The 14,314-nt window shown below is 32.5% G+C and overlaps 1 protein-coding gene across 4 annotated transcripts in view; it reads right to left on the bottom strand.

Moving 5' to 3' along the window:
- LOC138692066 (oocyte zinc finger protein XlCOF7.1-like) overlaps positions 1–14,314 on the bottom strand; it is a 48,319-nt gene that overhangs the window by 11,378 nt on the left and 22,627 nt on the right. For 2 of the 4 annotated variants that reach the window (XR_011330004.1, XR_011330003.1), the window contains exons 5-7: positions 6,578–6,675; positions 5,896–6,033; positions 5,494–5,573 (exon numbers count right to left, since the gene is read on the bottom strand). The exons of 1 other annotated variant lie outside the window; for it this stretch is intronic. Coding sequence is in view for 1 of the 3 variants with exons in the window: in XM_069814955.1 (XP_069671056.1) it covers positions 5,494–5,573; positions 5,896–6,033; positions 6,578–6,670 (311 nt within the window). In the remaining 2 variants the exon portion in view is untranslated. Of the gene's footprint in view, positions 1–5,493; positions 5,574–5,895; positions 6,034–6,577; positions 6,676–8,567; positions 9,748–14,314 lie in introns of those variants that run through there. One more of the 4 variants, XM_069814955.1, reaches the window with a different exon arrangement.

Genomic DNA, 14,314 nt, shown 5'->3' with positions numbered 1-14,314 from the left:
TTTAAAGCATCATATTTCTGAGGATATTGATGTTAAAATGTTTTTGAAAAATGCATTTAAAAGGTTAAAGTACTGTCTTTTAATAAATATTTACTAACTAATTCTAATATATTTATTACAAATATTTTTTTATGATTCAATTTTTAAAAGTTAGATATCAATGTGAAATAGCCGTATTAAAAAGCTAAAAATATGCCTACTAAGTACACTGAAATATTCTTAATAATTCCAGAAAAAATCACAATGGCATCTCCAATACTTTAATGAAAATTTAATTACTTACGACACAATGTGTAGCGGTCGGTGTAGCAACAGTGGACGGGAAGAGTAGAAGAGCGCTGAGAGTTTTATCGGCGCTGGATGATCAAGTAAGCGTTGGAACCAGTGTTGCCAACTGGACGGAAATTCCGTCGAAATTGACGGAATTTCAACGTAGCGGACGGGGAAAAAATGGCTTTGACGGGTGACGGATTTTCTGGCAGGAATTACGATGTACATCGTCTTTTGACATATTTAGTTGCTGTCATTTTTTATTGTTTCATTTTTGGGAGATTTTACTTTTTATTTGAACAGCCCTGCCTGTTCCGTACTATGTTTAAGAATGTCCTGTTTCAAATTTGCTCGTAATCAAGTCAATGTTGACGAATAAATTAGTTTAATCAGAATTAGTAAGTAAGTTGTGTTAAAATTGCTTGTATGGGTATTATTTTTTGTTTTAATTGTGACGGATTCTGACGGATTTCCAGGTCTTATACTGACGGGGATACAATTTATGTGTTGGCAACACTGGTTGCAACATTACACCCAGTACGGATCAAGTCACTCGAGGGAACACTGCTAATTTACTTATTATGATATCTTCAAATACTTGTACATTATTCTTTTAAAACTTTTGTTCTCATTCACACTACACTTTAAATTTTCATTCGGCTACTTTCTTTCCCGAAAGAAATCTGATTTACTAAATATTCAGTTTTTGACACCAGAATGAAAGAATGTAATTTTAATATACCAGTTATTGCTTTTAGATTGTGGTATGTGGCCTGAAAATTTTCAGTGTGGTTTTTGTGCTTATTCAATGTACAAAATATAAATGACACATTAGAAATGTTATTTGTGACCAATCAAAGAATTTTTTTTTTTTTTGTTGATCTGGTATAGGCTGCTCTCGTGGCAAGTCTTTTAACAGTTCCTCCAATGCCATCACATGGATCATTATCATGCGACGTTGCAAAGAAGTGTCATTCAGCGCTAATTCCATAATTGTCTTCATGTAAGCAATTATATTTAAATTCTTTATGTTTTTGTATTGTGAACTTGATCCATCGGAAAAGTACTTGATTTTTTCATATCATGGAATTCTTGCTTTATGAAATTATTGCTTGGGATTAAAAAAAGTGAAAGGAATCGATGTCATGTTTCATGCTTTCTGAGATGACAACAATACTTTCGTGACGAATTTCTGTATCTTCTATGAAGTATACCACGAATGTATGTATTGTGACTTGGCATTGTGGCATCTGAAATAAAATATGGCTGACTTTTGAAGGGATGACGATGCATTTTCTACATGGAAAAACTTTACTTGCTAGGGATCCTTTTACGTTTTGAAACTTTACACGGGGGTACCGTATCGTTTTTGTTGTAGTTTTCTTTTCTAGATAGGGGATTGTATTGACATAAAACTCTTGTTTAATTCCTCAATAATACTGATTTCTAGCGCTCTAACCATAGAACTGCTAGAAGAAGAACTGGGATAATCACTTTCTCTGTCCGCATTTTCATTTGTTTCATATTTATTAATATCACAAGATCTACAGGATTCACATATAACTTCACCTGACTTATTCGGAAGTTGACAGACATTTTACGGAACGAATCACATATTCGGATATTCAAAGACTCCTTTATATTGAGATTTATCAATAAATCGCGACTTACGTGTCTTGGTGCAATTTTCTTTTTAGGAAGGACGAATGGATATAAACACTTGTTATGTATTACACGATCTTTACCGTCACTCATGTTGTACACAAGTCAAGTCACTCCATGAAATTCAAACCCAGACTGATTATTTTTCTCTTCTATATTTTGTCTCCTGCCATCTATTTATTGCCATAAAGTTTACTGCCTTACCCAGCCTTGCTATCGTTAAACACTTGACTATATTACAGTATAAACTTAGAGCATTGTGAAGGGCTCCCCTTCTTAGCTGAGCTGACAATAATAACATAACTTTAGATAAGATATTTACTGTTCCTTAAGGTATTAATCATTTGATGAATGAATGATATTAATCATTTGATGAATGAATCCATTTATGTGCGAATTCATATATATGCAAAGGGGGATTTCGTAAAACTTTCCGCGGGAAGCCTTCTAACCTAATGCCAGAAGCAGTTCATTAGCTGTATGCCTCCGGAAAATAAATTGTTACAAATGTATTTCTGAAGATCCCACATTTCTAAATGCAGTAGTTTACAGATAATACATCAGGTAACAAGCCTATATTTTTTTTCAGATTTTTAACTGGGCTACTTAATATAGGAATTTTCCTTTGAAAAAGAAATTATTAAAAAATTAGGTCAAATTTGAAATTTATTTGTGATAGGCCTAAAGTAATAAAAAGTGTTGTATTTTGTCTTTCAAATGCGCCAAACCGCAAATCTCAATTATATGTAGACGCGGATTCCAAGTGAGTTTATGTAACAGTGCATGAATAATTTGCGTAATTTAAAATAGTCATAACTACACAAATAATTAATAATTGTAGAAATAAAACAATATGGGTCTCCTTATTTGATGCCTGGAATTCATAAAAAAAAATTCGACCATTTACGAGAAGGTCGTGTTTTATTGCTGTGCGATTTGACGTGGAATGACTCAATTAATACAATTAAATAAACAACTATGGTACAAATTAAATAATAATAATAATAATAATAATAATAATAATAATAATAATAATAATAATAATAATAAAAGTATTAATGATGGTACTAGTAGTAGTAATATCTATATCTGTAGTATTATGAGCAAATAATAATAATAATAATAATAATAATAATAATAATAATAATAATAATAATAACAATAATAATAATAATAATAATAATAATAATTATAATAATAATAAATGCAGTACTAATGGTGGTACTAGTAGTAGTAATATCTATATCTGTAGTATTATGAGCAAATAATAATAACAATAATAATAATAACAATAATAATAACACCAATAATAATAATAACAATAATAATAATAATAATAATAATAATAATAATAATAATAATAATAATAATAAATGCAGTACTAATGGTGGTACTAGTAGTAGTAATATCTGTAGTATTATGAGCAAATAATAATAACAATAATAATAATAATGACAATAATAATAACACCAATAATAATAATAACAATAATAACAATAATAATAATAATAATAATAAATGCAGTACTAATGGTGGTACTAGTAGTAGTAATATCTATATCTGTAGTATTATGAGCAAATAATAACAATAATAATAATAATAATAATAACAATAACAATAATAATAATAATAATAATAATAATAATAAATGCAGTACTAATGGTGGTACTAGTAGTAGTAATATCTATATCTGTAGTATTATGAGCAAATAACAATAATAATAATAATAATAATAATAATAATAATAACAATAATAATAATAATAATAATAACAATAATAAATGCAGTACTAATGGTGGTACAATAGTAGTAATATCTGTAGTATTATGAGCAAATAATAATAATAACAATAATAATAATAATAATAACAATAATTATAACAATAATAATAATAATAATAATAATAATAATAATAAATGCAGTACTAATGGTGGTACTAGTAGTAGTAATATCTATATCTGTAGTATTATGAGCAAATAATAATAATAATAATAATAATAATAATAATAATAATAATAATAATAAATGCAGTACTAATGGTGGTACTAGTAGTAGTAATATCTATATCTGTAGTATTATGAGCAAATAACAATAATAATAATAATAATAATAATAATAATAATAATAATAACAATAATAATAATAATAATAATAATAACAATAATAAATGCAGTACTAATGGTGGTACAATAGTAGTAATATCTGTAGTATTATGAGCAAATAATAATAATAACAATAATAATAATAATAATAACAATAATTATAACAATAATAATAATAATAATAATAATAATAAATGCAGTACTAATGGTGGTACTAGTAGTAGTAATATCTATATCTGTAGTATTATGAGCAAATAATAACAATAATAATAATAATAATAACAATAATAATAATAATAATAATAATAACAATAATAAATGCAGTACTAATGGTGGTACAATAGTAGTAATATCTGTAGTAATTTGGGCAAATAATAATAATAATAATAATAATAATAATAATAATAATAATAATAGTAACAATAATTATAACAATAATAATAATAATAATAATAATAATAATAAATGCAGTACTAATGGTGGTACTAGTAGTAGTAATATCTATATCTGTAGTATTATGAGCAAATAATAATAGCAATAATAATAATAATAATAATAATAATAATAATAATAATAATAAATGCAGTACTAATGGTGGTACTAGTAGTAGTAATATCTATATCTGTAGTATTATGAGCAAATAATAATAGCAATAATAATAATAATAATAATAATAATAATAATAATAATAATAATAATAATAATAAATGCAGTACTAATGGTGGTACTAGTAGTAGTAATATCTATATCTGTAGTATTATGAGCAAATAAAAATAGCAATAATAATAATAATAATAATAATAATAATAATAATAATAATAATAAATGCAGTACTAATGGTGGTACTAGTAGTAGTAATATCTGTAGTATTATGAGCAAATAATAATAACAACAATAATAATAATAATAATAATAATAATAATAATAATAATAATAATAATAATAATATTAATTTTCTAAATCCAAAATTTGATATAAACGTAGATTTTTTCATTTCTTTTTTAGAACTCAGGATCTTTGATGGCATGCTGCAGAGAAATAGGACTCACTTCCTTCAGAGCTATACACAAAAGCCTACTAGAACTGCCGGATCAGACCTGAGAAAACAACAGGAACTATATTTCCTGAGTACATTCCATTAGTCAATGAAAATGATTAGTGAACAGTTCTCCATTAAATGTGAAAAGTTGAAGGCAGCTCTATGCCTTGGTATTCTCTCTGACAGCAGCAACATCAGCTCCACTAGTTGGCAGTTGTAGGAGTGGCAATGTAGCGGTAGGGCAGGTGTTCGTGATAGAGATAGGATATGATATCATTCATGACACTTATGTTCGCAACGTAAAATAGAGTTTTCATATAAACAATAACCAGTTTGAGAATATAAATATGTTTATGTTGTCATTATTTAAATAAAGCAGTAAAACCAACAACAAACTAGGGACTCGTATATTGCACTCACCTCTCAGTTGAGACTTCAATCTCTCCTGCTGTTACTTCCAGTTTGACCTCCTTCACTTGATCCAACTCACAAAACTCTTCCTGTAGCAGAAGATTACGTAAAACAGACACAGAGGACAATAATAAAAGAAAATCAGGCAGTAAAAATGTACAACTGATCGAATCTTTAAAGCAAAGTCAGTGATGTAAACATTTTGTGAAGGATGTGGGCATCCATTTTGCCACTAATGGATTACCAGCAAGTACGGTACATGATTCAAATAAACTAAACAGTGCTAGTAAAACAATTAACTTAAAAATTGGACAGGGAAAAGTTATCACTGGGATGACTGCAGCAGCTACATCAGCCAGAAAGTAACAGAGAGAGAACTACCGACCAACACACTTCATAGACTGCACTCACCTCAGCTTCACTCTTCAGCATGGGAAAGTCAACTGGGAGAGCAGTTTCCTCAAATGGGAGCTCCGATTTCGTGTCATATCTGTGGTCTATACATTCCGTTTTTATTTTAGTGACGTCCAAATTTAATAAACTTCCTTCCTGCAACATAAAGAACAAAATAATTTGACAAAACAGCATAAAAGTTGTTCACGAAAAATCGTGACTATTTATAAAGTCCGTCCACATTTTTATTAATACTGATGTCAACAAACGCGCATGTATCTATTGCAAAATAAATAGTAAAATAATTTATCTGAAAAGTGTTGTAGCACAGCATATATATGAGTAAAAGAATATATTTATTGTATATTTGTTGCCGGTATGATCAGAAGGATCCACAACAAAATATAAAGGTTAACGTTATTCTAAATAATCTATTATTGATTCAGTTTTAAATTATTTAAATGTTGTTCTAAAAATCCATGCAAATGAGGAAGACTTCAAGTTTTTTGTGTCGTGAATTTATGTATTCACACCATTTTGTGAGTATGTGTGTTTTATGTGAAATAAAATTCCGTTTGTAACTTCACATTCACTATTTTCAACTTTCATCTGGTAGAAAAAAGAAGTAATTAGAAATAAATACACTCCCTAGTTATAAATGACGCATTTAGATAATAAATAGTAATTGCTCTTAATATACCTCAGATAAAGGCTTCTTCTCTTCTACATCTGCGATACCACTTGTCTGTATATCCAGTGGGTCGGACGCAGGTTCCATCTTGATCACGTCCATTACGACTGAAAAAGAAAATGAAGTATCATAAGTTAATATGGAGTATGTGAAATACTCAGATAGACTTACTAGCTTGGCAATAATAAGTCCACATCTGCGTAGTGTGTATATTTCTGTGTGCGCGCCACAATACACAAGAGTTACCACAAATAAAAAACGAATGTGTACAACAGTACATAATTATGAGCATGTGATACTAGGAATATGTTACAGTAGTTGCCTAACAAAAAAAATCAATGATTTCACGATAGTGTTTGTCACTAAGTTCTATATATGATTTAGTCAAATGGATTCGTTCCGCCGTTTTCAACAAAATGCAGATGTCTATATTACGTAGTTTCGGACGAGTAAAGTACGAAATAGACGAAGTGAAAAGAGAAAACAAAAGACATGAAAAGACACAGTACAGAATAATGGAAGATAAGTGTATGAGTCGCTTAAATTATGTAAAGTGTAATAATATAATGTAAAGTTGGTAAATTAATTAGTGAAGTGAGGTAATTAGCAAAATGATCGAGAAGTATGTTAGCCATGTTACATGTTAGCAAAATCATCGAGAAGTATATCAGCCATGTTACATATCAGTAAGGACTAAGAATTAGTAAGGAATATAGCATTAGGTGGGATAGAGATTACGAAAAAAAATATATATATGTGATCTGAGTATAAGAAGTAAGAGATAGAAGTGGCAATGAAAAGTATGTGTCGCGAAAATAGAGACAGAATAAAAAGTAAAAAAAAAAAATAGACAAATTAGTTTCGGATAGGTTTTAGAACGATATATAGTGTCAGATGAATAAAGTACGAAACAGAGGTAGTGATAACTAAAATATTGGACACGAAAGACACAGCATTGAATAAAGAAAGAAAAGTACATGAGTCATCCAATAAGTTTATAATTCACAATTTATATCTAAATTAAACCAGCAAAATGCTCGACGTACAATTCTCTAAAACGTCAAAATATCAAAATAGTCTAATAGCAATTCGATTTATCGATTCATCTTACGAACCAAAAACTAAGTGGACTTCGCATATCGATAGTAGAAAATAACTCAAGTGAAGATAATATAGTTTCTATAGTTTCTATGAAATTACCGATCGCTCTACATATTTATTGAGATACAATATAAGTGATTACCGATTTCGATTACACAGGGAACTTGAAATCTCTTACATACTGTGCCTCCATATTACCATCTACGAGAAGAAATCAAATCTTGCCCTTCAATTTATAAAAAAAAAAAGTGTCAATTCCCTTTCTCAAAATTCTGTTTATACTAAAGAATAACTCAATTATTAATAGTTAGATTAGGAATTTCAATTTGCGGGCACAAAATTTAATATTTAAAAAAAGAAATGCGTAATTGTCTAAATTAGTTACACTAATCGTAACTGATATTTTTTTCTACAGAGATGATTATTTTGGCTATTACATTTTGTGGAGATCCATTTCCAGTTTGACCAGGTGCTCGGAAAATGTGGGCGGAAGTTTAAAGTAGATAATTCTAGCCATATAAGTAGGCTCATAACCACACCACATGCAATAAAATAGGATAACTGAGCAAAATATTCTTTGTGATGTATATCTATCTATTTGGACAGGTGTAATAGATGTAAATACATCTTAATTAAGAGCCAATTCGTTGCGAAACATTGGTTATACTTTTCTCCCACTATTCTGTTCGACTATAATCCATCAGAACATTAGAAAATAATAACCTACATTCTATCTTTCCAATCGTATATTCATTATTACGTCACTTTCTCAACTTCTGCGAATTGTTCCCTGGACGATCACCCATTCGATAAAATTAGTCGTTTTCTCCTACATTTTTGTGAAAAAAAAAATGCATTATATTGCCCACTGCTCATTGAAACAATCACATTTACATACCTGTTTTCAGCTGTGACTGGAGAAGGAGACGATTAGTATAGAAAAATAAGATCAGATCTATACAGCAAATTTATATTAGTATATTTCTCACAAAAAGTGATTAAGATAGCTTGACGGCAATCCACATAGAAGACCGTGACACATAAGTTTCTGGATTACTTATGTCCAATAACGTCAACATTGTAAAAAGGCATATGACTCGGTTAAGAGGGAAGTATTATATGATATTCTTATTGAATTTAGTATTCCCAAGAAACTAGTTCGATTAATTAAAATGTGTTTCAGTGAAACATACAGCAGAGTCCGTATAGGTCAGTTTCTATCTGATGTGATATACACTATCACATTTACTTTTTAACTTCGCTTTAGAATATGCCATTAGGAAAGTTAAGGATAACAGGCAGGGTTTGGAATTGAACGGGTTACATCAGCTTCTTGTCTATGCGGATGACGTGAATGTGTTAGGAGAAAATCCACAAACGATTAGGGAAAACACGGAAATTTTACTTGAAGCAAGTAAAGCGATCGGTTTGGAAGTAAATCCCGAAAAGACAAAGTATATGATTATGTTTCGTGACCAGAATATTGTACGAAATGGAAATATAAAAATTGGAGATTTATCCTTCGAAGGGGTGCAAAAATTCAAATATCTTGGAGCAACCGTAACAAATATAAATGACACTCGGGAGGAAATTAAACACAGAATAAATACGGGAAATGCGTGTTATTATTGGGTTGAGAAGCTTTTATCATCTAGTCTGCTGTCAAAAAATCTGAAAGCTAGAATTTATAAAACAGTTATATTACCGGTTGTTCTTTATGGTTGTGAAACTTGGACTCTCACTCTGAGAGAGGAACATAGGTTAAGGGTGTTTGAGAATAGGGTGCTTAGGAAAATATTTGGGGCTAAGCGGGATGAAGTTACAGGAGAATGGAGAAAGTTACACAACGCAGAACAGCACGCATTGTATTCTTCACCTGACATAATTAGGAACATTAAATCCAGACGTTTGAGATGGGCAGGGCATGTAGCAGGTATGGGCGAATCCAGAAATGCATATAGAGTGTTAGTTGGGAGACCGGAGGGAAAAAGACCTTTGGGGAGGCCGAGACGTAGATGGGAGGATACTATTAAAATGGATTTGAGGGAGGTGGGATATGATGATAGAGACTGGATTAATCTTGCACAGAATAGGGACCGATGGCGGGCTTATGTGAGGGCGGCAATGAACCTTCGGGTTCCTTGAAAGCCATTTGTAAGTAAGTAAGTACATGTCAACATTGTAAACTGGATACACAATACCTCTATAAAAATTCATCCCGCCTAAGGTTTTCCTAAACCTCTAAAACAAATATCGGGACGAACCTTAAAAGAAATGGGCCACGAACCTACATTCCTTTAACCCTAAATATTCCGTTGATTTTGCAAACAAATTTCGACATAGATGCACTGGCTTAGCTTCATATATTACCCTGCTACTTGGACGAGTTCCTCGACTTTATTCGCACAGGGGACTTTTACAGTTCAGACTTACAAATCCAGGTGTTCCTTCTGGCGGTCTTCGCTCAGTCTTCGAACTTCACACTTGTCATATGAGCGAGTTTACTGGACTCCACTGGCACTATGAAGGGACGAAGTACATTTCCAATGTGCAGACTTACTTCTTCTTCTTCTTCTTCGTTCTCTTTCTTGGCCTCGGGTTCAATTCAATGATCCCATGTAGCCAGCTAAATTCTCTAATGTAAAATTGTATTCTCTTATGTACTGAATAAATAGCACCGAAGTACCGCACCGACCGGTGACTAACTATTTAAAAAAAACATGAATGAGTTGTGGATGATAAACGATGACAGTGAACACGCCTGCACTTCACGGAGACAGACCGATGATTCCCGTGCAGACTTACATCTGCCGGCGTTTCTTTTTGTGATCCTTAAGTCAGCTCCTCTAACGACCAGTGTTGCCAACACATAAATTGTATCCCCGTCAGTGTAACACCTGGAAATCCGCCAAAATCCGTTAAGATAAAAAAATAAGACCAAATAAATAAATGAATAAGTAAGTAAATAAATAAGTAAATAAATAAATATAAAATACATTTTAACACAACTTACTTACCAATCCTGTTTAAAATAATAATTCGTCAACATCTAACTTGAGGACGAGGAAATTTGAAAAAGGGGATTCTTAAACATAGCACGAACAGGCAGAACTGTTCAAATAAAAACTAAAATCTCCCAACAATTAAACAATTATAAATGACAGCAACAAAAAAAATGTTATAAGATGATGTAAATCGTAATTTCCGCCAGAAAATCCGTCACCCGTCAAAGCCATTTTTTTCCCTTCCGCTATGTTGAAAATCCGTCAGTTTTGACGGAATTTCCGTCCAGTTGGCAACACTGCTAACGACTCCCTCACCCGCTGTTATGTGGTAGCTATTGCGTCACGTCTATTTTCGGCTCCTTCCCCTTCAACATTTTTTTTTCAGTGGAGCAGTGAAACCACACTGAGACAAGTGGCGAACAGGCTTGGAGTTTACATATTCAGTTTTTCTCAGCCCCAAACTCCCTTGCATTTTAAAGTTTTTCCTCTTGTCTCTCTCTTTCGTCCACAGCTATATACAAATGATGCAAAAAAAAAAAATCGTGACGTGTTACTTCCATAGTATTCCCACTCATGAATCGCATCTCTCTCTTGTAATTAACATGGCAAATGGACGTTTACACGAAAGAAAACCTTATTTTAATAAAATTTCTGTTTAATTTTACTTTTATTATGGGGAAATAGTGTGCTGCAATCGGCTGTAAATCAGGAGTGAATGCAACTTCTGAAGAAGGAAATTCTTCTGACTTCAAGTTTAGGTTTGCCATTAGCAGTAGAAGCAGAGCATAGTGCATTGGGGGACGAAATTGACAGTTTCTGTCTAATCTTATAGCAAAGTTCACAGTATCATTTTCTAAAATCCGGTGACGTATTTCAGAAGAAGAAGGCCGAGGAAAAAAATTGTAATGAATATAATTATTTTGAGGTCGATATAAGGCTTTAAAATAATTATTACTTAGAGTTAGGAGTGCCTGAATGCGCATATGATGAGCTACAGATTCTCCACATTGCTGTCTTCTAGCGGCAGGTAAATGTCTAATATACAGAGTGTTTAAAAAAGACGGGGCATAATTTCAGGTATGTATTTCCCACATGTAGACAATAAAAATAGTTCATTATAACATGTGTCCGTAAATGCTTCATTTCCGAGTTATGGCCTTCACAACATTGAAATTCACCGGAATGTTTTTCTTTCCTCAGGTCGTTGTCATTACAGAAGATGTTCAAAATGTCCACCTCCTGCTTGAATACAGACCTCACATCGATGTCTCATTGACCTGCGAACACGATCCCAAACTCCAGGAGTATTGCGTATGTCCTCAGAACATGCCACAATTCGATTCCGAAGGGATTCCAAACCAGGCACCGGAGACGAATAAACCAATGATTTTAAATGGCCCCACAAGTAGAAATCGAGAGGGTTCAGATCAGGTGAGCGTGGAGGCCAAGCAATTGGGCCACCTCTACCCATCCATCGATCAGGAAACCTTCGATCCAAGTACCGGCGAGCTGTACGACTGAAGTGTGCAGGAGCGCCATCATGAAAGAAGTGAATGTGTTGACGATTGATCAGTGGAGTGTCTTCTAAAACATGAGGTATGGTGTTTTCCAGGAGGTTTGTGTAGGCCTGCCCCGTAAGTCTGTTTACAAGTACATGGGGTCCAACTAATCTATCACCAATGATACAGGCCCACTTCTTGAGGGAGAACCGCACCTGGTGATGAGATGGAACAGTTGCACGTGGGTTTTCATACGCCCATACATGCTGATTGTGGAAATTTGTTATGCCATCTCGTGTGAACTGTGCTTCATCTGTAAATAATACTAAGGCAGGAAAGTTCGGATTTACACCACACTGCTGCAAGAACCACTGACAGAACCTAACTCGTGCAGGGTAATCTGCTGGTGACAGGGCCTGTACACGTTGCAAATGATAAGGATACAATTGATACTCTTTCAACAGTCTCCAGACAGTCGTGTGAGGAATATTGACTTGCAACGCTACCCTTCGTGTGCTGATAGAAGGAGTCATGTTCACAGCCTCCAGAATCTGCCCCTGTACTTCTGGAGTTGTAGATCTTGGTCGTCCCCTTCCCAAACCAGGAGAGTTAAATTTTCCATACTCGCACAGACGGTAATGGAGACGTACAAATGTCTTCCGATCTGGACATTGTCGCTGTGGGTACCTCTCCTGGTACAAACGATGAGCCAGCACAGCATTGCCGTCCGCCTTACTGTACATGAAGTGTATCTCTGCCAGCTCTTGATTTGAATACATGTCGCACAGTCTAACGCCTACACAACACTGAATGTAACCTTCGCCTCGGAATGAACTGTCAGAGTGCCCTTTTAATGTCTACTTTGACAGCAACGACCTGCGGAAAGAAAAATGTTCCGGTGAATTTCAATGTTGTGGAGGCCATAACTCGGAAATAAAGCATTTCCGGACACATGTTGTAATGAACCTTTTTGATTGTATACATGTGGGAAATACATACCTGAAATTATGCCCCGTATTTTTGAAACACCCTATATATTGGATTACGTTGATCTAGGGCTATATGGAGAGCATTGACAGTAGATAAAGCAATTTATACATCTTGATTATACAACTTTTAACACTGCATCACTTCGGAATATGTATGAAAAGTACTTTCTTGTGTTAAATTTTAACGTACCTTGTTAGCATGTTCCGACCTATTTTCGGTCATATTCGGAACTGGTCGGAACGACCGAAAATAGGTCGAAAAATGTTAACAAGGTACGTTAAAATTTAACACAAGAAAGTACTTATCATACATATCGTAAAGCAATTTCTTATTACGGTCAATTACAATTATAAAACTACAAACAGAATGAGACAAATAATTAATCAGTTTTAACTGTTTGAATGTGAAAGAGTAAATAATAGTGTTGATAAAAAATTATCAAAAGTCTTCAGCCAATGTGTCCATACTTCATCAGCTGAATTAGAAAGAGGATCAGCGTCATCTGGTGTGAAATATTTATCCATAATGAATATAGTTATTTATTGTTTACATTGTAATGAAAATACATACCATACTGTAAAATATTTGTTCATGATTTGGTCAACAAATCTCTACGACTACATACGTTCCTAACACTATGATAGTAACTGAGTAACAAGTAAGTGAACATAAGCAGGTTCCTAAGTAAGATATCATTTTTCCCACATGTTTGTATATTTCGTATTGTTCAAATATACTTATATCGGTGCTAGATCACACAAAGAATATTCACCCAAATGAAATTTGACCCATGGACGATTGAGTACCAGAGAATACACCAAAACAAATTAACACAAGATAAATTTAGAACAAAAACAAATTCACATATAAAGCAATTTTTTTAATAATTTTTTAAAAATTGATATTGCAATAATTTAGGTGGAACGAAGTTTTGAATGGTTTACATATTTCCTGAAAAATTTTTGAGCAATTTTATTGCAGAAAACAAGTCTTGGATGGATTTTTTTAGATTTGAATGTTGTAACCACAGGCACGCAAATATTCAACTACACGTCCTTCGTCTTTGAATTCATCATACTTTTGTGGAATATTTTGCAGCCTTCTATTTAAGCGTTTATATTTTCGTTTTTGTGCTTCTTTCACTCTTTTTC

This window comes from Periplaneta americana, chromosome 16 (genome assembly GCF_040183065.1).
Source record: "Periplaneta americana isolate PAMFEO1 chromosome 16, P.americana_PAMFEO1_priV1, whole genome shotgun sequence".
Classification (NCBI taxonomy): domain Eukaryota; kingdom Metazoa; phylum Arthropoda; class Insecta; order Blattodea; family Blattidae; genus Periplaneta; species Periplaneta americana.
This window is presented reverse-complemented; position numbering and strand designations above follow the sequence as displayed.